Source organism: Rhinopithecus roxellana, chromosome 8, assembly GCF_007565055.1.
Source record: "Rhinopithecus roxellana isolate Shanxi Qingling chromosome 8, ASM756505v1, whole genome shotgun sequence".
In the NCBI taxonomy this organism is placed as follows: domain Eukaryota; kingdom Metazoa; phylum Chordata; class Mammalia; order Primates; family Cercopithecidae; genus Rhinopithecus; species Rhinopithecus roxellana.
The window spans coordinates 42,734,064-42,758,308 of NC_044556.1; the positions used below are offsets into that span (position 1 = coordinate 42,734,064).

At 47.8% G+C, this 24,245-nt stretch overlaps 1 protein-coding gene across 2 annotated transcripts in view; it reads right to left on the bottom strand.

The window, feature by feature from the left end:
• IL6R (interleukin 6 receptor) overlaps positions 1-24,245 on the bottom strand; it is a 73,836-nt gene that overhangs the window by 19,760 nt on the left and 29,831 nt on the right. For both annotated transcript variants that reach the window (XM_030937204.1, XM_030937203.1), the window contains exons 7-9: positions 12,149-12,195; positions 10,323-10,392; positions 5,602-5,695 (exon numbers count right to left, since the gene is read on the bottom strand). In XM_030937204.1, coding sequence (XP_030793064.1) covers positions 5,602-5,695; positions 10,323-10,392; positions 12,149-12,195 — 211 coding nt within the window. The remainder of the gene's footprint in view (positions 1-5,601; positions 5,696-10,322; positions 10,393-12,148; positions 12,196-24,245) is intronic.

The following is a 24,245-nucleotide window of genomic DNA, read 5'->3' on the forward strand; positions in this document are numbered from 1 at the left end:
GAGGAGTCAGGGAACACTCTGCTCCACCAGCTTCTTGTGGAAGGCTGATATTATCCAGGCCTGCCTGCAGTCATCCGGAGGCCTAAACCCCTCCCTGTGGTGCTGTGCTTCAATGGTCACGCTCCTTGTCCATTTTCATGCTCCTCCCACACTCGTGGTTCCTCTTTGAAGTTCATAGTAGATAGCAGTAGAAGAAATAGTGAAAGTCTTAAAGTCTTTGATCTTATAAGTGCAGAGAAGAAAACGCTGATGTATGCTGCCTTCTCTCTGCTTCGGCTACCTAAAAGGGAAGGGCCCCCTATCCTATAATCACGTGACTTGCTTCAACTTGTCAATCACTTAGAAGATTCACCCTCCTTACCCTGCCCCCTTGTCTCGTATGCAATAAATACCAGCGTGCCCAGCCGTTCGGGGCCACTACTGGTCTCCGTGTCTTGATGGTAGTGGTCCCCTGGGCCCGGCTGCTTCCTCTTTATCTCTTTGTCTTGTGTCTTTATTTATTACAATCTCTCATCTCCGCACATGGGGAGAATAACCACTAAGCCCCGTAGGGCTGGATCCCACAGAGGTTTCCTACCATCTCCTCCTTAGGTGACCCTCTGATGAAACATCTTTCTCTGCTGCAACCTGGTGTCTTGGCACCTTGACTTGCCACGTGCATCTCACTGTAATTACAATGACACGGGCGTGTAGACTTCATGGCACTGTACACACGATGTGGGAACTTTTCTGTATATTTGTTAGACTTTAATCACATTTACATTTTGAAAATTAACAGTGGCTCTCTTTGGATGACATATTTTTTCCATTTGTCATTATTTAAGTCCCTATTGACCTAATATGGAAGCAATCTCTGTCCTCAGTTTTTTTTTTTTTCAAAGTAACCGAATGGGTAACCAAGAAAGGTGAGCTTCCCTTTTGAAATATTCTAAGGAGAGTATGAATCCTTTTCTGAAAATCACTAAACTCAAAGAGGACTTTGAAATCAGCCAACCTGAGGGTGTCCAGAGCTGGCCTGGATGGTTGTGAGCAGGGCCTGGGGGCTGGAGAGGATGCGGGGCAGGCAGAAAGAAGAAACAGATGAGCTCTCTGCTGCCTTCTTTTCACCTTGACCTCCACCTTTTATCTATTTTACATATTTGGGCTTCAAAAAGTTTTGTTTAAAGAAAAGATTCTGCAGCTAAAAGAAGTTTTTTAAAATGCTCAAAACTCTCACTTTTTTAGCAAGATATGTAGAAACCAAGGTGCCACCTCTTACCCCAAAGGCCACAGACAGTGCCTACTGCACCGAGCCACCTCCACGGCCCAGAACACCATGAAAGTCCCTCTGCCCGTCCCCCAGCTATGGAGGTAGAAGAAGCTCTGATTTTAAAATACCAGAATGATACACTACATTCAAAACAAAATGATGTTTAAGTCATAGGCATATGCATAGGAAGTCCTCACTTAATGATGTAAGTTCATTCTAGATAAATATGCAGAAAAATAATTCTTTACTAGGAGAATCCTATTTTCCCAATGCCTGATAACCTAAAATAAAAACAGAGAATCCGTGGGGGACAGGGAATAGGGTGGGAAGAACTGGCCCCTGTAAGATGGCAAGCCTTTTCAATAGCCTATTTAAATTTTAAAAAATCATCTATGATTCAGAAAAAAAGAATGAGTAATAAAAGACAAAGAAAAAAATCACCGATATTGCTGGAAAAATATTTAGGGCCATACAAAAAATGTAGTATAGACTGGCAAGATGAAGTCAACCTGCCTCTCACACTTCACCTACTGTAAATGTGGCCATCCCATGGTGACCATGGTTCAGCCATTTTGGCAGCCCGGAGCCCCACAGTATTTCTAAGTTTATGCTCTTTGCTAGACAGAGGGGATGTGGGGAATAGAAGCATTCTTCATCGCTTGAAATAACTGGCCTCTTTCCAAACAAATCTGCCTTATACAGAAGCAAATGGAAACTCACTAGGCTAGGAAATAAATTCCTGGCATGTTCTCAGCACAGGGCACTGACCCTGTCTGTGCCTGCAGGGACTCTGGTTGTTTAGCAACCAGCCAGTGTCCAAGCATCATCAGCAGAATAGCAAACCAGGTCTGTTCCCAACCTGATGCTCCTCTAGTTGCCGTTACGACACACCAAGATGATGCGGTGTGTTAAGGGCCAGTGGTGGGCCGATGGGAGCAGTTGGGTCCAGCTCTTAGCCAAAAGCAGGTGGGGGCCATAGGCAGGGACTCTCAGGGCGTGTGTTCCACTCCTCGTTCTTGCTTGTCCTTAGGCAAGTCATTTTACCTTTGGGGGCTGTTTCCTCATTTATAAAATAAAAGAGTTTGACCAGATGACCCCTAAGGCCCTACAGAAAGAGCAGGAGTTTTTGGTTTGATTCTTGGCCTTCTTCTTCTTCTTCTTCTTTTTTTGACACAGAGTCTCCTTCTGTTGCCCAGGCTAGAGTGCTATGGCGTGATCTCGGCTCACTGCAACCTCCGCCTCCTGGTTTCAAGCGATTCTCCTGCCTCGGCCTCCTGAGTAGCTGGGACTACAGGCACGCACCACCACGCCCAGCTAATTTTTGTATTTTTAGTAGAGGCAGAGTTTCGCCATGTTGGCCAGGCTGGTCTCGAACTCCTGACCTCAGGTGATCCACTCGCCTTGGCCTCCCAAAGTGCTAGGATTACAGGCGTGAGCCACTGTGCCTGGCCTATTCTTACTAGTTGTTATCATACCATCTCTTTTAGCTTCAGTTTCCTTCCCTGTCAAATGAGTATCACATCTGCTCTACAGGGCCTGTGGTGGGTTATGAGAAAAGCCTGTTGAATCCCTAATACAGACACAGAGCCAGAACACAGGAGGGTATACCTAGGGTGAGGCAAGGAATCCTTTGGCAGGCAGGAGGTGGACCCGTGAATGCTGACATGGCCCCTCACTGGCCAAAACATATAAAAGGCTTTGCGACCTCCAAGAAGCTACCTCCACTCATTAAGAATCTCATATTCCACACACCCTTTAGATGGCTTGTTCTCTACTTCATTGAAAGAGCAAAGTGAAGGCCGGGCGCGGTGGCTCACGCCTGTAATCCCAGCGCTTTGGGAGGCTGAGGTGGGCGGATCACGAGGTCAGGAGACCAAGACCATCCTGGCTAACACAGTGAAACCCCCTCTCTACTATGAAATCCCCTCTCTACTAAAAAAAAATACAAAAAATTAGCCAGGCGTGGTGGCGGGTGCCTGTTGTCCCAGCTACTCAGGAGGCTGAGGCAGGAAAACGGCATGAACCTGGGAGGAGGAGGTTGCAGTGAGCCGAGATCGCGCCATTGCACTCCAGCCTGGGTGACAAAGTGAGACTCCATCTCAAAAAAAAGAGAAAAAGAAAAGTGAAAACAACCCTGAACCCAATTTGAGAAGGCATCTTGCTAATCTTTCAACCCACACCACACTTGGTAGTCAAGCTAGGTCAGGGGCTACTGGCAGGGTCTGATGAGCTAACGTGTAGAAAGCTCTCTATGTGTAGAAAGAAGGACAGAGTGCAATGTCACCTCCACTTGTATATCATCACAATAAATCACTGCCCAGAAGACCCAGCCTGACTTCTTTTAGGGTTTCAGCTTATGAAAAACAGCCAGTTCCTGCAGTAAAATTGTGAACACTGAAAAATTTCATTATTGCTTGTTCGTTGAAGGCACTGTTGGCTGACTTTTCTGCAAACTTGGAAATGAATGACAAAACCAATGACCAAAGGGAATGAAGATGATTGGGACGAAATGGACATGAGGAGACAGCGGCCAGGGCATGAGGAGACAGCGGCTCGGCCTGAAAGAGTATTTCCTAACCATGGCTGGAAAAGAACACTAGGGCAGAGCATTTAAAGGTGACCTTTAAGTTCCTGGATTGACACATGGAATATTCCTAAGGAGGTCCTGCTGGGCGCCTTGGATTTAACTGTGTGGTGCTTCTCAAATGTTATTTTTTATTTTTTATTTTTTTTGAGACGGAGTCTTGCTCTGTCGCCCAGGCTGGAGTGCAATCTCAGCTCACAGCAACCTCTGCCTCCTGGGTTCAAGCGATTCTTGTGCCTCAGCCTCCGGAGTAGCTAAGATTATAGGAATGTGCCACTATGCCCAGCTAAATTTTGTGTTTTTAGTAGAGATGGGGTTTCACCATGTTGGTCAGGCTGGTCTTGAACTCCTGACATCAGGTGATCCACCCACCTCGGCCTCCCAAAGTGCTGGCGCAAGTTGCAGTGAGAAGAGATTGCACCACTGCACTCCAGCCTGGGCAATAGAAGCAAAATTCCATCTCAAAAAAAAAAAAAAAAAAAAAAAAAAAGAATCAATTCATGGCTCTCCAATCCACTGCCACCATCCTAAACAGTTTCTTACTATCTCTTGCCCAGACCCTGGGCTACTGTATCCATTTTCACCCACCTCATCCAGTCTCCAAACTGCATTGAGCGTGACTTTTTGGTTTTCTTTGTTTGAGATGAGCCTCATTCTGTCGCCCAGGCTGGAGCACAGTGGTACAATCTCGGCTTACTGCAACCTCCACTTCCTGGGTTCAAGTGATCCTCCTGCCTCAGTCTCCCGAGTAGTTGGGATTACAGGCATGCACTACCATGCCTGGCTAATTTTTGTATTTTTAGTAGAGACAGGATTTTATCATTTTGGCCAGGCTGGTCTTGAACTCCTGACCTCAGGTGATCCACCTGCCTTGGCCTCCCAAAGTGATGGAATTACAGGCGTGAGCCACTGCACCTGGCCCAGGTTCTTCTTAAAACTCCAACAGACACTCATTATCCTCAAGAAAAGGCCTAAATTCCTCCCACCTCTCTTTCAAGGCCTTTTATGACCTGGCACCAGCCTACCTCTCCACTCTTCTCACCCCATATTGCCCCAACCACGCTGCCCCCCAACAGACACGTGCATGCACACACTGTCAACCATATTACATCCTGGGCTTCTCTCGTAAGAACCCTCTTTGGGCCAGATGTAGTAGCTCATACCTGTAATCCCAAAACATTGGGAGGCCAAGGCAGGTGGCTCACTTGAGCCTGGGAGTTCGAGACCAACCTGGGCAACATGAGACCTCATCTCTACAAAAAATAGAAAAATTAGCTAGGAGGGGTAGTGTGCACCTGCAGTCCCAGCTACTCCAGAGGCTAAGGTGGGAGGATCACTTGAACCTGGGAGGCAGAGGTTGTCCTGTGAGGTGAGATGGCACCACGGCACTCCAGCCTGGGTGACAGAGTGAGATGCTGACTCAAAAAAAAAAGAACCCTCTTCTTTCTCAGACCAATTCCTCTTCCTCCTTAATGCCAAGTCAGTTCTCCTCACCATGGCATGCTTTTTGTAGCTCTTACCACAGCAGTGATTACCTCTTAGTGTCTGGCTTCTTCCTGAGACTGTATCTGCCCTGCCCAACATTGTCTCCTGCAGCACCTAAAACAGGGCTTGGCATAATACTAGGCGCTGTGTGTGCTGTGGTGTGTGCATTCATTTGATGAATGGATACATGAATGAATAAATACACTGTAAATTTCATAATGGGCAAAGGAAAGGTACATAAATATGAGAACACCACAGGGCCATCCCCCAGGACCCAACTCACCTCAGAACAATGGCAATGCACAGGAGCGTTCCGAAGGCCAGGCTCCCTCCAGCAACCAGGAATGTGGGCAGTGGTACCGAAGAAGAATCTTGCACTAGGTTAAAAAAAAAAAAAAAATGAAGATAGAGGAGGAAGAGGAGAATATGGAGAAAAAGGAACAGGAGGAGGAGAAGAAAACCACTGAGCTGGTGCTGTCAAAAGCCTCAAAGGAACCTTTCCCTCTAACCCCTCTCCCAGAAAATGAAACAGCTCTGCCAACCAACAGGCCACTTGACAAGCTTAACTGTTTTTTGTTTGTTTGTTTCTTAACAAAGCCCACTCTAGAAGAATCACCCCCAGCTTAATCTGGCAGACCTCAGGATTCCACCATGTGGCAAGAGAGACACCTCAGGATCAGGGTTTCTGAGTGCCTGTGGCTAGCTACGGACTCCTATTCACTTTCAGAGTGGTTTTTCTGGTGGCATTCTACCTGCCCCCGTAAGACACAAAGAGGGTACAACAAACAGAAGGCTTTGGGGACCTCCTTGGTGGCAGTTCCTTTGAGGACAATGTCAGAGAGGATTGGATGCTTTAAACCAAATATTTGGAAGCAGTTTTCTCCATGCGGGTGTCATCTCTTGCCTGTCCCTGCATTTGGTACTCAAGCCCCAGCCCTATGAACATCATTCAGTTCTCCAACAAGCCATGATCTTTTTCCTCCAGGGCTCTCCACACACGTTCCCTCTTCTCGCCTGTCTGCTTTCTCCACCTTTGCTGTACCCCTTTGCTGTCCAGTCCCTACTTGGCCTTTGGATCTCAGATGAAGTGATGTCACTTCCTTTGAGAACTGACCCCACTCCAAGCTGAGCGAGTGCCCCTCCCAGTTATTTCTCCAGTTCCACCTCTAGATTGAGTTTCCTGAAGGCAGGGACCGCATGTGTCTTTTTCACTGTAACACTGCCAGCAGCTTACACAGTGCCGAATACAAAGTAGGATCTCCAAAATATGTCCTTGAATGAAGGAAAGAACAAACTAGCTTGCAAGCAGCCATGTCTTCCCACAGAAAGGCTCTTCCTACCACTGCCAGAGTCCCTGGACCGGACAGAGGGCACATCTAAGCAAAACCATCTCCTTCTGCTTGAATGCAGTCACAGTTGTATGGACCCAGCATTCAGGCTCTTCTGCCCAAAATGCAATCCACTGCTGAAGAAGAGGCTGCCTGCCAGTCATCACTTCAGATGCCTACTGGAGGCAGGCAGTGCAATGAGCCCAGACTGGTGAGTGGGCAGTGGCTGCAAGGGCAAGTTTCTCCAAGCGTGTCCCATGTCTCTTGAGAGATGCAGCCGTGTAATGAAAGCAGTATGCTTGGCTTGCTTCTTTATTAACATTTCATCATCTTTTATATTTGTTCCTTCTTTTTTTTTGAAATGGAGTCTCGCTCTTGTCACCCAGGCTGGAGTGCAGTGGTGTGATCTCTGCTCACTGCAGCCTACACCTCCCGGGTTCAAACAATCCTCCTACCTCAGCCTCCCAAGTATCTGGGACAACAGGCACGTGCCACCATGCCCGGCTAATTTTTGTATTTTTTGTAGAGATGGGGTTTTGCCATGTTGCCCAAGCTGGTCTCCAACTCCTGACCTTAGGGGATCCGCCCACCTCGGCCTCCAAAAGTGCTGGGATTACAGGCATGAGCCACAGCACCAAACCATATATTTGTTCCTTCTTTCATCCAACAAATATTCTTTGAGTGCCTATCATGTGCCTAAATGGATCTTACATCCAATCAAGGAAGACAGACAAACAAATGTTTTTTAAAAACATTCTCAGGAAAAGGTTGCCGGAGAAGGGTGTATCTGAGCAGAGACTTGAGTGATAGGAAGGAGCTGGCCAAGTGGACGTCAGAGGAAGCCTGTCCACGCAGAGCACACAGCAAGTGCAAAGGCCCTGAGGTAGAGCATGTGTGGAGGAGCAAAGAGGGCACTGTGGCTGGGGCAGAGCGAGGAAAGGGAGAATGCAGAGGCAACGTCTAAAGATAGGGGACCACATGGCTTCACTGAGACTCCCCGTAGAAACTGGGGACTTTGTCAGGACTTTGACTTATACTCTAGGGGAGATGGCACTGAGCCAGAGAGAGCTTGGATTTGTGTTTTAAGGGACACTCTAAGTGCTGGTTGGAAAAGAGTTGGTTGGGGGTTAAGCCTAGAAGTTGGTAGACCAGTTGGCAGCCCAGGAAACCCTGCTGGATGAGAGGTGGCAGGGGCTGGACTGGGTGTTGGCACTGGAGATGGTGAGGAGTGGTCAGCTCCTAGATACGTCTCAAAGCACAAGGACAACACTTGCTGAGGGACTGGCCACAGGATGAGGAGTAGGGAGGAAGCATGCCCGATCCCCCGAATCTGAGCAAATGCAGTACCAGTTATTGAGATAGGGAAGATGGAGAAGAACAGATCTGGGTTGAAGAGGTGGGGAGGTGTCAGGTGTTCTCTTTCAGACATGTGAAATTTGAGAATGCTGGCCAGGCACGGTGGCTCACACCTGTAATCCCAGCACTTTGGGAGACTGAGGCGGGCAGATCACCTGAGGTCGGAAGTTCGAGACCAGCCTGACGAACATGGAGAAACCCTGTTTCTACTAAAAATACAAAATCAGCTGGGCGTGGTGGCGCATCCCTGTAATCTCAGCTACTCAGGAGGCTGAGGCAGGAGAATCGCTTGACCCCAGGAGGCAGAGGATTCGGTGAGCTGAGATCACACTATTGCACTCCAGCCTGGGCAACAGGAGCAAAAAATCTATCTTAAAAAAAAAAAAATATATATATATATATATGTATATATATATATATATATTTGAGACTGCTAGCGGATGTCCCATGTGTCAACTAGGCAGTTGGGTACATGAGTCTGGGTCTTAGTGGACAGATCAGGGTAGGGATATAAAATTGGGAGTTGCCAGCCTGTGGATGGTCTTTAGTGACATGAAGCTGGATAAAATCATCAGTAACAGGCTGGGCGCAGTGGTTCACACCTGTAATCCCAGCACTTTGGGAGGCCAAGGCGGGTGGATCACAAGGTCAGATCTCAGGAAAAAAAAAAAAAAAGACCTCACTAAAGACCATCCATGGGCTGATCTTTAAAAAAAGTTTTAAAAAAAATCATCAGTGAGGGTGGACGGGGAGGACTAGAGGGTCCCCTCTTCCATAGCAGCCTTTGTTTTTGTTGTTGCTGTTGCTTTTGTTTTTTTTGACATGGAGTCTCACTCTGTGGCCCAGGATAGAGTGCAGTGGCTCAATCTTGGCTCACTGCAACCTCCACCTCCCAGGTTCAAGCGATTCTCCTGCCTCAGCCTCCCAAGTAGCTGGGATTATAGGCACCCACCATCACGCCCGGCTAATTTTTGTATTTTTTAGTAGACATGGGGTTTCACCATGTTGGCCAGGCCAGTCTTGAACTCCTGATCTCAGGTGATTCTCCCACCTCAGCCTCCCAAAGTGCTGGGATTACAGGCGTGAGCCACTGCACCCGGCCCATAGCAACCTTTGAACACTCAACCTCTTGCATCCCACCCATACCATTCAAAGCCTATTTTAAATGGCACCTCCTCCATGAGCTTTCTGTGACTGCTCAGCTTGATGCACTCTCTCAAATCTCTAAATTCCACTTTGCTTTATCTGTGCCTCCCTTTCCGCCCATCTCACATTCTGGTCTTTGTCACAGTTACCACTTTACTCTTTGTGGGGGCCTGGACTGTAGCCTCCTTGAGAAGAGGGATGGCTCTAATCCTCTCCGAGTCCCCAACTGTGCAGAGCTCAGGCCCAGGTATTTAGCAGGTCTTCCACAGGTGCACTGCACCATGGTAGGGCTTGGCACCTGGGCTGTTGTAGCAGAGGCAGCCAGCATCAGGTGCAGGCAGGAATCCACCCAGGGATGGGGAACAAGGGCAAGGACTGCCTCACAAAGCCCAAGAGTCATCAGCTGGAGCCACTCAACTACTGAACCTCTGGAGTCTGGATTCCATCAAGTCCCATACACTTAGTCAAACACAGGACTTGTGATCTTTCTTGATTCAAATACTGGTAAGTTTTCCTGGTCTTGCAGGGATAGGGAATCAGAAGCATTAAATCAAGGGCTTCATTGAAACCAAAATAAAGATTTCCCTCAACAGGTATTCCATTTCAGACTCCAGTAATCTTGTTTGCAGCACATTCATTTGTATTGTGGGCCAACTGTGAAATATCTCACTGATTTATCCCATTTTTCTTACGATCTCCTCATTATATCTTAGCTAACAATATCAAACTTCAACATATAAAGTAATAAAAGAATATTTCTGGCCAGGCACAGTGGCTCATGCCTATAATCTCAGCACTTTGAGAGGCCGAGGCAGGCAGATCACGAGGTCAGGAGTTCGAGACCAGCCTGGCCAACACGGTGAAACCCCGTCTCTACTAAAAATACAAAAATTAGCCGGGCATGGTGGTATACACCTGTAATCCCAGCTACTCGGGAGGCTGTGGCAGGAGAATCACTTGAACTCGGGAAGCGGAGGTTGTGGTGAGCCGAGATCGCACTACACTCCAGCCTAGGCAACAGAGCAAGACTCTGTCTCAAAAAAACAAAATCAAAAACAAACAAAAAACATTTCTGCCATTGATCCTCTGACGACCTGGCCAAATAAGAAAGGACTTTCCGCAGAGACAAATCTGTCCCTCAGACCCTGTGAATATGAAAATACCCAGTCCTTACCTGGGAGGCTTGTCGCATTTGCTGAATCTCTGGAGAGAATATTATCGTCGTCTTTATTAGTAGTAGGTGCCTAAAAGAGACATTCCTCACCATCAGCCTGTTTTGGCATATTCCACCATCATTCAGAACCAGTTCAGGAGGTACCTCCTCCTCAGAGTCCTCCCTGATCCGCCCAAAGCATTCCTTTCTCCATTTCATTCATAACAGTGGAAAAATCAATAATACTATTATTTGCATTTTTTCTATCCACATCGTGTCTGCTAAGGGTGGGGCTTTCTTTCCACCTGCCTCTCCACCAAAAGCTGAAGGGCACAGCACCCTGCACAGAGAAGATGCTCAGTGGATACACTGAAGCAGCTGTTATCCTTACAGGTCCGATGCAAGGGTGCAGGTACCACTGTGACTGGAATCCTGGCTCCACCACTTACGAGCTATGTCACCTTGCACAGATTTCTTTTTATTTTTTGTTTTTTTGTGAAATGGAGTTTCACAAAAGAAATGGAGATTCTTGTCGCCCAAGCTGGAGTGCAATGGCATGATCTCTGCAACCTATGCTTCCCGTGTTCAAGTGATTCTCCAGCCTCAGCCTCCTGAATAGCTGGGATTACACGCACGCACCACCACACCCAGCTAATTTTTGTGTTTTTAGTACAGACGGGATTTCACCATGTTGGCCAGGCTGGTCTTGAACTCCTGACCTCAGGTGATCCACCCGCCTCAGCCTCCCAAAGTGCTGGGATTACAGGAGTGAGCCACTGCGCCCGACCTCAGACTTCCCTTTTTTTTTTTTTTTTTTTCTTTTTTTGAGATGGAGTTTCGTTCTTGTTGCCCAGGCTGGAGTGCAATGGTGCAATCTTGGCTCACCGCACCCTCCGCCTCCAAGGTTCAAGCAATTCTCCTGCCTCAGCCTCCCAAATAGCTGGGATTACAGGCATGTGCCACCACACCCAGCTAATTTTGTATTTTCAGTAGAGACAGGGTTTCTCCATGTTGGTCAGGCTGGTCTTGAACTCCTCACCTCAGATGATCTGCCCGCCTTGGCCTCCCAAAGTGCTGGGATTACAGGCGTGAGCCCCGGCGCCTGGCCCTGGCCTCAGACTTCTTACCCCATGTTAAGCAGCCCTTACAAGCACTCCCTTGTAACATTAACATAAGGAGCCAATGAAATAGCAAATGCAAGGCTCACAGTTTAGCAGGATGAGGCCAGTCCTCAGTCGGTGTCAGTTTCCCCAGAACCTGTGTTGGGAGCACTCTAGCCCCATGGGTATGGGCTCCACCTGCAGCTGTTCCTACATGGAACACAGATAAGGTTCAAGAGCCCCAGGCTCCTTCCCTGTGCTGCACAGCTCCAGAAGTGGCTGTGCTTTCCAGCTTAGCATTTAGGGAATTAAGGGCCACAGGAGGAGATATAGTTGGATAGGAAATTGGATTACTCATGGAATTTGTTAAGCAGCTTCAGAGGTAATCCTCTTTCCAGCAAGTTATGACACCAGGAGTCCACAGGGGAAGGACTCAGATGAACAGAATCCAATCTCAAGCTAAGCCGTTAGCAGTGTCCAAAAAAGCTCAGAGATGAAATAGCTGCCGCTAGATGCAGGGCAGTTCTGCGTGCCAGGCCAACGCTGCTCCACTCTTTACAGTCCTGGGACAAGATAATTTTTATGATTCCCGTTCACAGAGGCTTGAAAAGCACAGATAACTCACCACAGCCACATTTCTACTAAGTGACAGAGCTGGGATTTAAACCAAAGTCAGTCTGGCATCCGCTCACACTCCTAACCACTAGGTGCTGCTGCCCTGACCCTTTTACAAGAACAGGAGCTCACCTGCGTGGGGGTGGACACCTCGTTCTCAGCTGGAGGACTCCTGGATTCTGTGGACAGAAGAAAGGGTTGTTATTAGTGATTCACGGGCCCCGCAGTCCTGTCTCAGGGGCTTGAAAATCAGAAAAAAGTTCATCTCAATGTTATTTAAAAGAATAGCATGGACTGGGAACGGTGGCTCACACCTGTAATCCCAGCACTTTGGGAAGCTGGGCAGATCATCTGAGGTCCGGAGTCCCAGACCAGCCTGACCAACATGGAGAAACCCCATCTCTACTGAAAATACAAAATTAGCCAGGTGTGCTGGCACATGCCTGTAATCCCAGCTACTCGGGAGGCTGAGGCAGGAGAATCACTTGAACCCGGGAGGCGGAGGTTGCGGTAAGCAGAGATCATGCCATTGCACTCCAGCCTGGGCAACAAGAGTGAAACTCTGTCTCAAAAAAAAAAAAAAAAAAAAAAACCAGCATGCTGGACATAACCAAATATCCAACCATAAGGGACTAGTTACAGAAATTATGATATAACCACATAATGCAGAAACTTTTAAAATTTATTTTTTATATATATACATATTTTTTTTGAGATGGAGTTTCACTCTTTCGCCCAGGCTGGAATGAAGTGGCACGATCTTGGCTCACTGCAACCTCCACCCACTAGGTTCAAGTGATTCTTCTGCCTCAGCCTCCCAAGTAGTTGGGATTATAGGCGCCCGCCACCACACCCAGCTAATTTTTGTATTTTTAGTAGAGACGGGGTTTCACCATATTGGCCAGGCTGGTCTCGAACTCCTGACCTCAGGTGATCTACCCGCTTTGCCTCCCAAAGTGCTCGGATTACAGACATGAGCTACCGTGCCTGGCCAATTATTTATACATTTTCAGAGATAGGGTCTCCCTCCGTCGCCAGGCTGCAGTGCAATGGTATGATGATGGCTCACTGTAGCTTTAACTTCTGGGCTTCAGTGATCCTCCCATCTCAGCTTCCCAAGTATCTGGGACTACAGGCGTGTGCCACCACGCTCGGCCAAAAATATTTTAGAAAAACATTGAAGACATGACATAATGCTGTATGAAAAATGCAAGACAAGAAAAATTCCACGTATTTTGATCCAAACTTTCTAAAGAAATATATTTTTATGATTATTTATTGTGTAATACAGTATATATAATAATACTATATATTTGTACACAGGAAGAAGAAAATGGAAAGATACACATCACCAGAGATAAGCACTATTTCAATTTCCTTCTATGCACCTTTTTGCAATAAAAAATATATAACAAATATTCATTTGCCTGTGTGGGTTTCATACACATTGCAGCAGCAGGGATGTGGACCAGGCGCCCTCACGGCTCCCTCCCCCTCCACAGGAACAGTGTTTCTGCAGAAAGGCCAGGGCAGGAGGAGGCTAGGCGTCCAAGCGAAAGCCTGGGCCTTAACCGTAACAGGCAGTGAATGGAATGCTCTGGATTTCAAAATATTTTCTTGTCAGCTCATCATTTTTCCATCAAGAATTCTAAAATTCCACAAAATGATTTATACAAAAATCATGAGCCTCACTGGGCCAGGAGTAAGAAGGACTAGCAAGGAGGCGGGGAGAGTGTGATGCTGCTTCTGCGTGGGGGAGGGTTTCCAGAATTCCTGGAATATGCTGTCACCAGTAAGGGGGAAACCACACACCCACAGCACTAGAGGGAGTGTAAGAATGCATCCACTCTTCCCATTGTACAGCGGGAAACAGAGGCCCAGAGAGGGAAAGCGACTTGTTCAAGGCCGCACAGCAAGTGTAATCAGAATTGAACCTAGAATTCATGGGCGGGACCCAGTTTCTTATTCCTTTGTGTTCTTCCCAGCTCAGCCCAGCCCAGCAGAGAACAGTCATACACTCATAGCCCAGGGTATCTAAAGCATGACCTGAGGGCATGGAGACGCTTGAATGAAAGCTAAAATCAGAAGACAAAGAAGACGGAGCAGGCCAGACTCCCACCTGTAATCCCAGCAATTTGGGAGACTGACGCGGGAGAATCCCTTGAGGCCAGGAGTTTGAGACCAGCCTTGGTAACATAGTCAAACCTTGTCTCTAAAAGAAAAAAAAAGAAGAAGAAGAAAGCAAGAAGATGGGGCAGCCCTAAATAGAAAATATGGCTGCCCACGGATGCTCATGCGGCCCAGCAGTTTGCCAAACCCAGCCAGAGTCAGCTTCGTCTGGAGCCTTATAGGCTCCACCTTGCTTGTCACCGCAGAACCATGGAAATGAGACCCAGTCATTAGGGTTTTTTAAAGGCTCCCCATACTATACTCAAGACAGATGCTTCAAGAAGAAAGTTTCTACCCACAGTCCTGACCCCCAACACAGCCTGTGGCCCAGAGAATGCCCAGTAACCTCTGGCGGCTCAGGTTGCTGGGGTTAAAGTGGGAATGAACCACAAAGCCACAGGAAGAGGGGAGGAGAGACCGTGGGACCCACAGGCTCAGCAGCGCCAGGCATCTCCTCCATGCTGAGCCAGCAGACCCTACTTCACACCTTTCCTCACAGCCTTTCAACCACCCAACAGACAGCTCATCACTGCTCCTCTATTCGTACAGAAACAAATAAATAAACCTCACTGAGGAGCCTCCCTAGGAGAAATGACTCACTTCCAGCTGGGTCCCAAACGCCACTCGGGATGGTCTGCAGAGAGAAGCCTAGTGGCTTCAGAAAAAGCTGTGTGTACATCTCCATGGTGTCTGGGTGCCAAAAGCGCCCCTTGTTCTGAGGTTTCACCCTTCCTCATTTGGGGGGATGGGAGTGGGGGGGCAGTTAAAGCAGGGTCATTTTTTGTTATTAAGACAGGGTCTGGCTCTGTTGCCCAGGCTGGAGTGCAGTAGTGCAATCATAGCTCATTGCAGCCTCCAACTGCTGGGCTCAGGTGATCCTCCCACCTCAGCCTCCCACTTAGCTAGGACTACAGGTATGCACTGCTATGCCCGACTAATTTTTTCTAAACTTTTTTTTTTTGTAAAGACAGGGTCTCCTTATGGTAGCTGGCTGATCTCTATCTCCCGGGCTCAGGCAATCCTCTCCCCTCAGCCTCCTAAAGTACTGGGATTATAGGCCTGAGCCACCACGCCCAATCAAGCATCTTTTCTTTTAAGAAATTATGGTGATGGCTGGCCGGGCGCAGTGGCTCACGCCTGTAATCCCAGCACTTTGGGAGGCCGAGGCGGGCGGATCACGAGGTCAGGAGATTGAGACCATCCTGGCGAACACGGCGAAACCCTGTCTCTACTAAAAATACAAAAAAATTAGCCGGACGTGGTGGCAGGCGCCTGTAGTCCCAGCTTCTAGGGAGGCTGAGGCAGAAGAATGGCGTGAACCCAGGAGGTGGTGTAGCTTGCAGTGAGCGGAGATCGTGCCACTGCACTCCAGCCTGGGCAACAGAGTGAGACTGTCTCAAAAAAAAAGAAAGAGAAAGTATGGTGATGGTAAATGTTAATAGCTATTTATCATTCACTTGTTACATTTTATGTCCTTACTTAGCAAAATTAAAAGCTGGCAACCAGCCAGGTATGGTGGCTCATGCCTGTAATCCCCGTACTTTGGGAGGCCGAGGTGGGCGGATCACCTGAGGTCAGGAGTTCAAGATCAGCCTGACCAACATGGAGAAACCCCCATCTCTACTAAAAATACAAAATTAGCTGGGCATGGTGGCGCATGCCTGTAATCCCAGCTACTCGGGAGGCTGACGCAGGAGAATCGCTTGAACCCAGGAGGTGGAGGTTGCAGTGAGCCGAGATCACGCCACTGAACTCCAACCTGGGCAAAAAGAGCGAAACTCCGTCAAAAAAAAAAAGCTGGCAACCTTAATTGGTCCCCAGAATTGTTTTTGAAATTTTACAGACCCATGAAATCCCAATGTTTAGGAATCGCCCAGTTGTGCACAGGGATGTCAGGTGGGTAGGCAAAGGGAGGATGTGGGAGGAGGGTCGTGGAGAGAGGCACAAAGAGTGGAGTGCACCAGGACGGCTGACTGCTAGATACTACTGAGATGTGGTGAGAATCCAAAACAAGGCAGAGACGTTTGGCGTGATGTGCAAGCTCCTGGCTGGGTAGCTGGGTGGGTGGGGTGTCTGTCCCCTGGACAAGCAGGGCAGGGAGGTCTGTGAGGGGTGTGATATGTTTGGTTTGGGTCATGCTGAGCACCTGGCACAGTAGGGAGGATCTGGCCAGAAGTCTGAGCCGAGTTGAAGACATGAATCCAGAGCTCTAGAGACAGGCTTGGCAGGAGACACGGGTGAAAGGCAGTCCTGCTGGCATTTATTGCACCCTTGTCATGTGCCAGGCTCTGTGCTAATTGCTTCTCACCTCATTGAAGACTCACAACCCAGCAAGGCTGGGGTTTGGGTTTTTTGAGGCAGACATTACTATTTCCACCTGACAAATAAGCTAACTGAGTCTCGGTGAGGTACTTCCCCAGGGTCGTGCTAGTCAAGGGCAAGGGCAGCAACTATACCGAATGCTACCTGACTCCAGAGTCAGTGCTCTGGAGTGCCCAGTGCCACAAAGTGGCAGGGGATGCAGTAGAAGTGGGCGGGGCCCCCAGTGGAATGTACCAGAAAGCTGCAGAAAACAGGGCCGAGAGGGAATTTGGGGATGCCACATGGAGAAGTGAACAGGGCAAAATCTCTCCAGAAATGTGTAACCAAGCCTCTGTAACCCCAGAATGTCCCTCTTGGGAGTGCTGCAGAGAGGAACAAAACAAACTCCTCCAGAATGGACGACCAAAGAGTTTGAGAAGATAATATATAGCTGGAGGGACCGACTACTCAGTCCTGGCTTCAGGGCACCCCCTCATGTGCAAATGCAAACCTTTGGCAGTACCTCCTCCAACAGGTGTGATTCCCATTCTTGGGGAATAAAGGAGGGAGTTAAAGGGATTTGTGAGGAGCAAGGAATAATCCCCTTGTGCCTAATGGGCTTTTCCCAGGCATTTTGCTCCATGCCCTCTTTGAAAAGGGGCTCCAGCCTGGCTCAGTGGCTCATGGCTATCAATCCCAGAGCTTTGGGAGGCCGAGGCAGGAGGATCACTCAAAGCCTGTGCAACATAGGGTGACCTCATCTCTGTAAAACATTTTTTAAAAAATTAGCCGGGCATCGTGATGCATGCCTATAGTGCTAGCTACTCAGAGGCTGAGGCAGGAGTTCAAGGCTGGAGTGAGCTATGATTATACCACTGCACTCCGGCTTGGGCAACAGAGTGAGATCCCATCTCTAAAAAAAAAAAAAAAAAAAAAAAAAAAGAGGAAAATGATTTTGTGGTTTCCCCAGACTCAATGTTGATGTGACAGGGAGAACTCCTATCAGGAGAGAATAAATTCAGAACTCCCGCTTGAGAGAAAGCCGCCGACCATGAGCCCTGTCCACGGGTACCAGCCTGCACAATTTCCATGAACCGCCACTGCAGGTGCTAACAGACGTGACCTGGCCTTGCTGGCCAAAGCAGGGCTACGACAGAGTGACTCTGGGACCCCCAACTTCATGCAAAAGGCTGTCCTGGGCTGCAGTCTGTGCGGGGGCCAAGCCCCAGCCTCAAGGGCACCTTCAGCACCTGCTGAAGTCCAGACTCCAGAGCCCCCCTCTATGGCATTCCACTTCCACTCCTACAGGGGCCCACCAAGGCTGGCCTCCACCTGTCCCACTCAGACCACCCACCCACACATCTGTCAGCCTCACCAAGCAGCTCCCTTCCACCCTCCCCTTGCTCACAGTTCCGTGCCTTTGTGCCTGCTGTTCCCTCTGCCTACAATCCCCATTTTCTATCTGGGACCCTCCTACACATCCTTCAAGACACAATTCAATTGTCACCTCCTCCATGAAGCTTTTCCTGCTATCTCTAAACTGCCCCTACAAAACAGTCTGCTTACAGCCTTATCGCGCTGTAAGCACCATCTATTACATGTTAGATATACTACGGTGGGGCATGCGCCCTCCTCCAGCCCCCTCAGGCACATACTAAAACCACCAGGAAAGCTTTCTCAAACCGCCCACTCCATTTCCTCCTCCACATTCTAACGCAGTGAGTTCAGGATGGCCTCCAGGATACTGATTCTGGGATGCCTCTGGTCCCACTCTCCTCCTCCCAAGAAGTAGCACTGTCCTGTAATTGCTGATCTCCTTACATGTGCAGTATGCTTTAGCATTTCTAAAGAATATTTTTTCATCAGACTCACAAAAACTCTCTGAAAGGAACAAGATTGGTGCTATCATCCCTACTTTACAGATGACAAGACTGAGGCTCTGAGAGCTGAACTAACTTTACCAAGGTCATAAAACCTGACTCCCAGGTGCTTCCCAGGACCTCTGTGTCTCCCAAAGGCCACCCCTCCCACACCTAGGCTGGGAGGCAGGTGCATCCTGTCTGTCTGGGCCTTGAGAGCTGAAGGTCCTTGTGGTGGGTAAGCTCACCCCACACGGTGATACAGTGTCTAGTACACTGACGCATCCCTAACAGCCAAACAACTGTGGTCCATAACACCTCACCTAGTGTTCTAACCTTCCTCTTATTTTTCAGAACTGTCTGCCAATTTCCAACCTGAATCCCCCTCTTGCATCAGAATCATCCAAGTTCCTCTTGCTCTGCCCTCAGCAGAGAGGGGAACAGCAGGTTTCTTTCTTGGATGTATTCACCACTGGGTTTTGAAGACTTCCCCTGCCTCAAACCACATATGTATAGGGTGGAGGGCTCAAAGTCTTCCGCTCCTTATGTGAGAAGAAACCGACTGAGCTCCCACAGAAGCTGTGTCTATGCCACAGAAGTATGTCCACCCGAGGCTGGAAAGTGAAGACCATACCCAGTGCTGACCAGACAGCCCCCACGACACCATCTTCCAATAGAGGGAGGGTGTCAGCAACTTAACGAGGGACATCCACAAATGAGACCAGATTCAGAGGAAGGGGGCCAGACAGGTAAAGAATTCACAGACCACTCCATGTAACAGCTTGGGAAGAGGAGCCCAAGCAGATGCAAGTCTGGGAACTCCAAAAGAATTTAGAGAGAGCAGACTAGGAAATTTGTCATCGGTTATCCCTGAGGACAGAGCAAGGGCCAGTGAGGCCAGAGTTAGGTTCACCTAAGAAAGAACTTTCTATATGAATAGATATTTCTCCAAAGATACATGAATGGCCAAGAAGCACATGAAAAGATGCTCAGCCTGGGCGTGGTGGCTCACGCCTGTAATGCCGGTACTTTGAGAGGCCTAGACGGGCGGCTCACTTGAGGTCAGGAGTTTGAGAGCAGCCTCGCCAACACGGCAAAACCCCATCTCTGCTAAAAATACAAAAATTAGCTGGGTGGTGCACGCCACTCCCAACTACTCGGGAAGCTGAGGCACGAAAATCACTTGAACCCAGGAGGTGGAGGTTGTAGTGAGCCAAGATCGCCCCACTGCACTCTGGACTGGGTGACAGAGTGAGACTCTGTCTCAAAAAAGACATCAATCATTAGGGAAATGCAAATCAAAACCACAATGAGATAACACTTCACATCCATAAGGAGGACTACTGCAGCTAAATGAAAAATAATAAGTGTTGGTAAGGATGTGGAGAAACTGGAACCCTTATACACTCTAGTGTAAGTGTAAAATCGTGCAGCCACTGTGGAAAACGGCATGGCATTTCCATTAAAATTTAAAATTAGAATTACCAAATGATGCCACAAATATACTTCTGAGTATATACACACAAAAGAACTGAAAGCAGGAATCTAAACAGATATTTCACACCCATGTTTATAGCAGCATTATGCACAACAATCAAAATGGGGAAGCAAACCCAGTGTCCCCTGACGAATGAATGAATCAACAAAAGATGGTATCTCTACACAATGGAATATTATCCAGCCTTAAAAAGGGAGGAAAGTCTGACACATGTTATAACATGAATAAATCTTGAGGATATTATGCTAAGTGAAATAAGTCAGTAACCAAAAGACAAATAGTCTCTGATTCCACTTATTTGAAGTACCTAGAGTGCAGCCTGGGCAACATGGTGAAACCTTGTCTCTATACAAAATACAAAAATTAGCCAGGCATGGTGGTGCATACCTGTAGTCCCAGCTATTTGGGAGGCTGAAGTGGGAGGATTTCTTGAGCCCAGGAGGTCAAGGCTGCAGTGAGCATGATCGCACACCACTGCACCCCAGCCTGGGTGATAGAGGGAGAACCTATCTCAAAAAAAAAAAAAAAAAAAAAGAAAAGAAAAGAAAAAAGAAAGAAAAAGAGGGAGGGAGAGGGCCAGGCGCAGTGGCTCACGCCTGTAATCTCAGCACTTTGGAAGGCCAAGGCGGACGGATCACCTGAGGTCAGGAATTCAAGAGCGGCCTGGCCAACATGGTGAAACCCCATCTCTACTAAAAATAAAAAAATTAGCCAGGCGTGGTGGCAGACGCCTGTAATCCCAGCTACTCAAGAGGCTGAGGCTGGAGAATTGCTTGAACCCAGGAGGCAGAGGTTGCAGTGAGCCAAGATCATGACAGTGCACTCCAGCCTGGGTGGGCGACAGAGTGAGACTCAGTCTCAAAAAAAAAAAAAAAAAAAAAAGAGAGAGAGAGAGAAAGAGGCAAACGCAGGCAGGAAGGCAGGCATGCAAGCAAGCAAGCAGTCAGGCAACTGAAGTACCTGGAGTAGTCAAACTCACAGAGAAAGCAAGTAGAATGGTGGTTGCCATGAGCTGGGGGAAGGAGTGGGTGAAAGGAGAGTTACTGTTTAACAGATTCTGAGTTTCAATTTTACAAGATGAAAAAAGTCCTGGAGAAGTAAAGTGGTGATGGTTACACAACGATACTTAATGCCACAGAGCTGTACACTTAAAAATAATATAAATGGGCAGGGTGTGGTGGCTCATGCCTGTAATCCCAGCACTTTGGGAGGCTGAGGTGGGTGAATCACCTGAGATCAGGGGTTCAAGACCAGCCTGACCAATATGGTGAAACCCCATCTCCACTAAAAATACAAAAATTAGCCAGGCACGTTGGCGGGTGCCTGTAGTCCCAGCTACTCGGGACGCTGAGATAGGAGAATTGTTTGAACCCGGGAGGTGGAGGTTGCATTGAGCTGAGATCACGCCACTGCACTCTAGCCTGGATGACAGAGCAAGACTCCATCTCAAAAAATAATAATAATAATATAAATGGTAAATATTATATTACGTATATTTTACAATTTGAAAATTTTTAGACGAAGAAACTTTCTAACAAAATGAGATTGCTTCAAGCTGCTTGTGACTATCTAAACTAAGCGGTTGGAATAAAAGGTAAAATAGGGGTCAGCCTATATCTGGAATTCCTATTCCTCTGCACGATGTTAGAGCTGATTTTCCCCCCGCTTAAAAAGGCCCCCAAAGCCACACTGATGTCCAGCATTCAGATAAATCAGTGTATTTGGCTCAAAGTATACACAAATCAAAGAAAACCATGGGCAGGTCAATATGATCTACCCTGAAGGATGCACTGATTTATTAAAATGGTCTAAGATACAGTAGTTAGGCCCCACTCCTTGTCCAGGCCTGAGCAGGAAAAAAACTTTTGAGGAGAGGGCCCAGTAGAAAGCTGCCTCCTGTTCTTGATGAACAGGGAAAGTGCCAACAAAGATGGAAGCTTGTACTTGATATTACTGCATCCAACTAGGATTACACCCTAAGCCCCAGCCTACTCCTCTGGCTCTTCCCAGGACAAGAAAGACAAGGGACAAGGACCCCGTAGAACAAAGCCAGCCAGGAGAAACAGCCATCACCCCACACCATCCAATCTGGCAGAAGAATGTGCAGCTGATAGATAAAAGCCTTCTCTCCCTGGGGCCAGGGCTGGGAGAAAGTGGCAGGGGTAGGGATGGGACTGATGTCAATTCTGCCTTTTCCTTTTTATCCATACTTACTCAAATATATGGGTATCTCACTCTTTTTTTTTTCCTAACTGCGAGTTATTTAAGAATGATTAATTTGGTTCAACTATGCCACAGGGCTAGAAACATTTGACCCCAAAGTGAGCCAGGAGGCCATTCTACAACAAAAACACTGGGAATAATAAAACAGTGCTACAAGAGGTAGTAAGCTCTCTGGCTCTGGAAGCATTCAAGCAGAGGCTGGCTGACCACTCTCTGGATTGTGGTCAGGAGATTCCTGCATTCTAGGTCTGCTAAATCCTAACCTTTCATAGCAGGGTGTTGATAGATAATGTCTCAAGTGGTTTTATCAGGAAAAGAAAAAAAAGTCATATAAGCTTGTTGTTTAGAGTTAAGGAGGGCACCAACAGAGGAACTAGAAACAGAAAGAGTCAAGCAACTTCCTTAGAAAGCAGGACTAGAAATGGAAGGCATGGGACAAGGGACCACTGCTCAATGTTATAAGCTGTTTATTACTTCTTTGCCACGTGCATATATTAATTTGATTACAATTTTAAAAGTTTAGGCCGGGCACGGTGGCTCACACCTGTAATCCCAGCACTTTAGGAGGCTGAGACGGGTGGATCACGAGGTCAGGAGTTCAAGAGCAGCCTGGCCAACATAGTGAAACCCCATCTCTACTAAAAAATACAAAAATTAGCTGGGCGTGGTAGCGTGCGCCTATAGTCCCAGTTACTCAGAAGGCTGAGGCAGGAGAATGGTGTGAACCCCGGAGGGAGAGTTTGCAGTGAGCCAAGATCACATCACTGCACTCCAGCCTGGGTGACAGAGTGAGACTCCGTCTCAAAAAAAAAAAAAATTTTTTTTTTTTAAAGTTTAGCCAGGTGCGGTGGCTCACACCAGTAATCCCAGCACTTTGGGAGTCTGAGGCTGGTGGATAGTTTGAGGCCAGGAGTTCAAGAACAGCCTGGGCAACATGGTGAAACCCTGTCTCTACAAAAAAAATTTTTTTTTTTTTTTTTTTGAGACGGAGTCTCGCTCTGTCGCCCAAGCTGGAGTGCAGTGGCCGGATCTCAGCTCACTGCAAGCTCCGCCTCCCAGGTTCACGCCATTCTCCTGCCTCAGCCTCTCGAGTGGCTGGGACTACAGGCGCCCGCCACCTCACCCGGCTAGTTTTTTGTATTTTTTAGTAAAGACGGGGTTTCACCGTGTTCGCCAGGATGATCTCGATCTCCTGACCTCGTGATCCGCCCGTCTCGGCCTCCCAAAGTGCTGGGATTACAGGCTTGAGCCACCGCGCCCGGCCAAAAAAAAAAATTTTTTTTTAATTAGCCAGGCATGGTGGCACATGCCTGTGGTCCCAGCTACTTAGGAGACTGAGGCAGGAGGATTGCTTGAACCCAGGAGGCAGAGGTTGCAGTGACCTGCGATTGCACTGCTGTACTCCATCCTGGGTAACAAGGAGAAACCCTGTCTCCAAAAAAAAAAAAATTTAAGTTTAAAAAAATTTCCATGGGGTTTTTAAAAATATATATTGATGATACAGTTACTAAATAAGTTTCCAAATGTAATTGACAACATGGGGAATATTATGTTTATACATATAAATACACACACACATACATGCACCTAGAAAAAGGAAAGCAGCATACTAGCATGATCTCACTGGTTTTCTCTAGGGAGTAAAACTACTGGTGATAATTATTCTTCATATTTTTCTGGAATTTTTCATGTTCTACAACAAACATGCTAATTTCAACAGTCCTCAAATGGCAATTATTATTACCTTTAACATTTGAAAAAAATAAAAAGCATGAGTGACTGCCCTAGATTAAATACGGCTAACTTCGCATCCCTCCAGCGGTGGCGGGATGAGAAGCCACAGGGAGAACCAAGGGCCGGGGCCACCAGCCAGCACCATCGTCAGACATGTGACCAAGGCCACCTCAGATCATCTCAATCTGATGGCAGCTGCATTCCTGATTCAGGCAAGACCAGCAGAAGAGCTGCTTAACTGACTGTATTTTTGGAATCTCAAGCAGATAAATGATTGCCGTTTTAAGCCGCTAGCTGTTTGTTTCTTTTGAGACGGAGTTTCGTTCTTGTCGTCCAGGCTGGAGTGCAATGTCGTGATTTCGGCTCACTGCGACCTCTGCCTCCCGGGTTCAAGAGATTCTCCTGCCTCAGCCTCCTGAGTAGCTGGGATTATAGGCAACTGCCA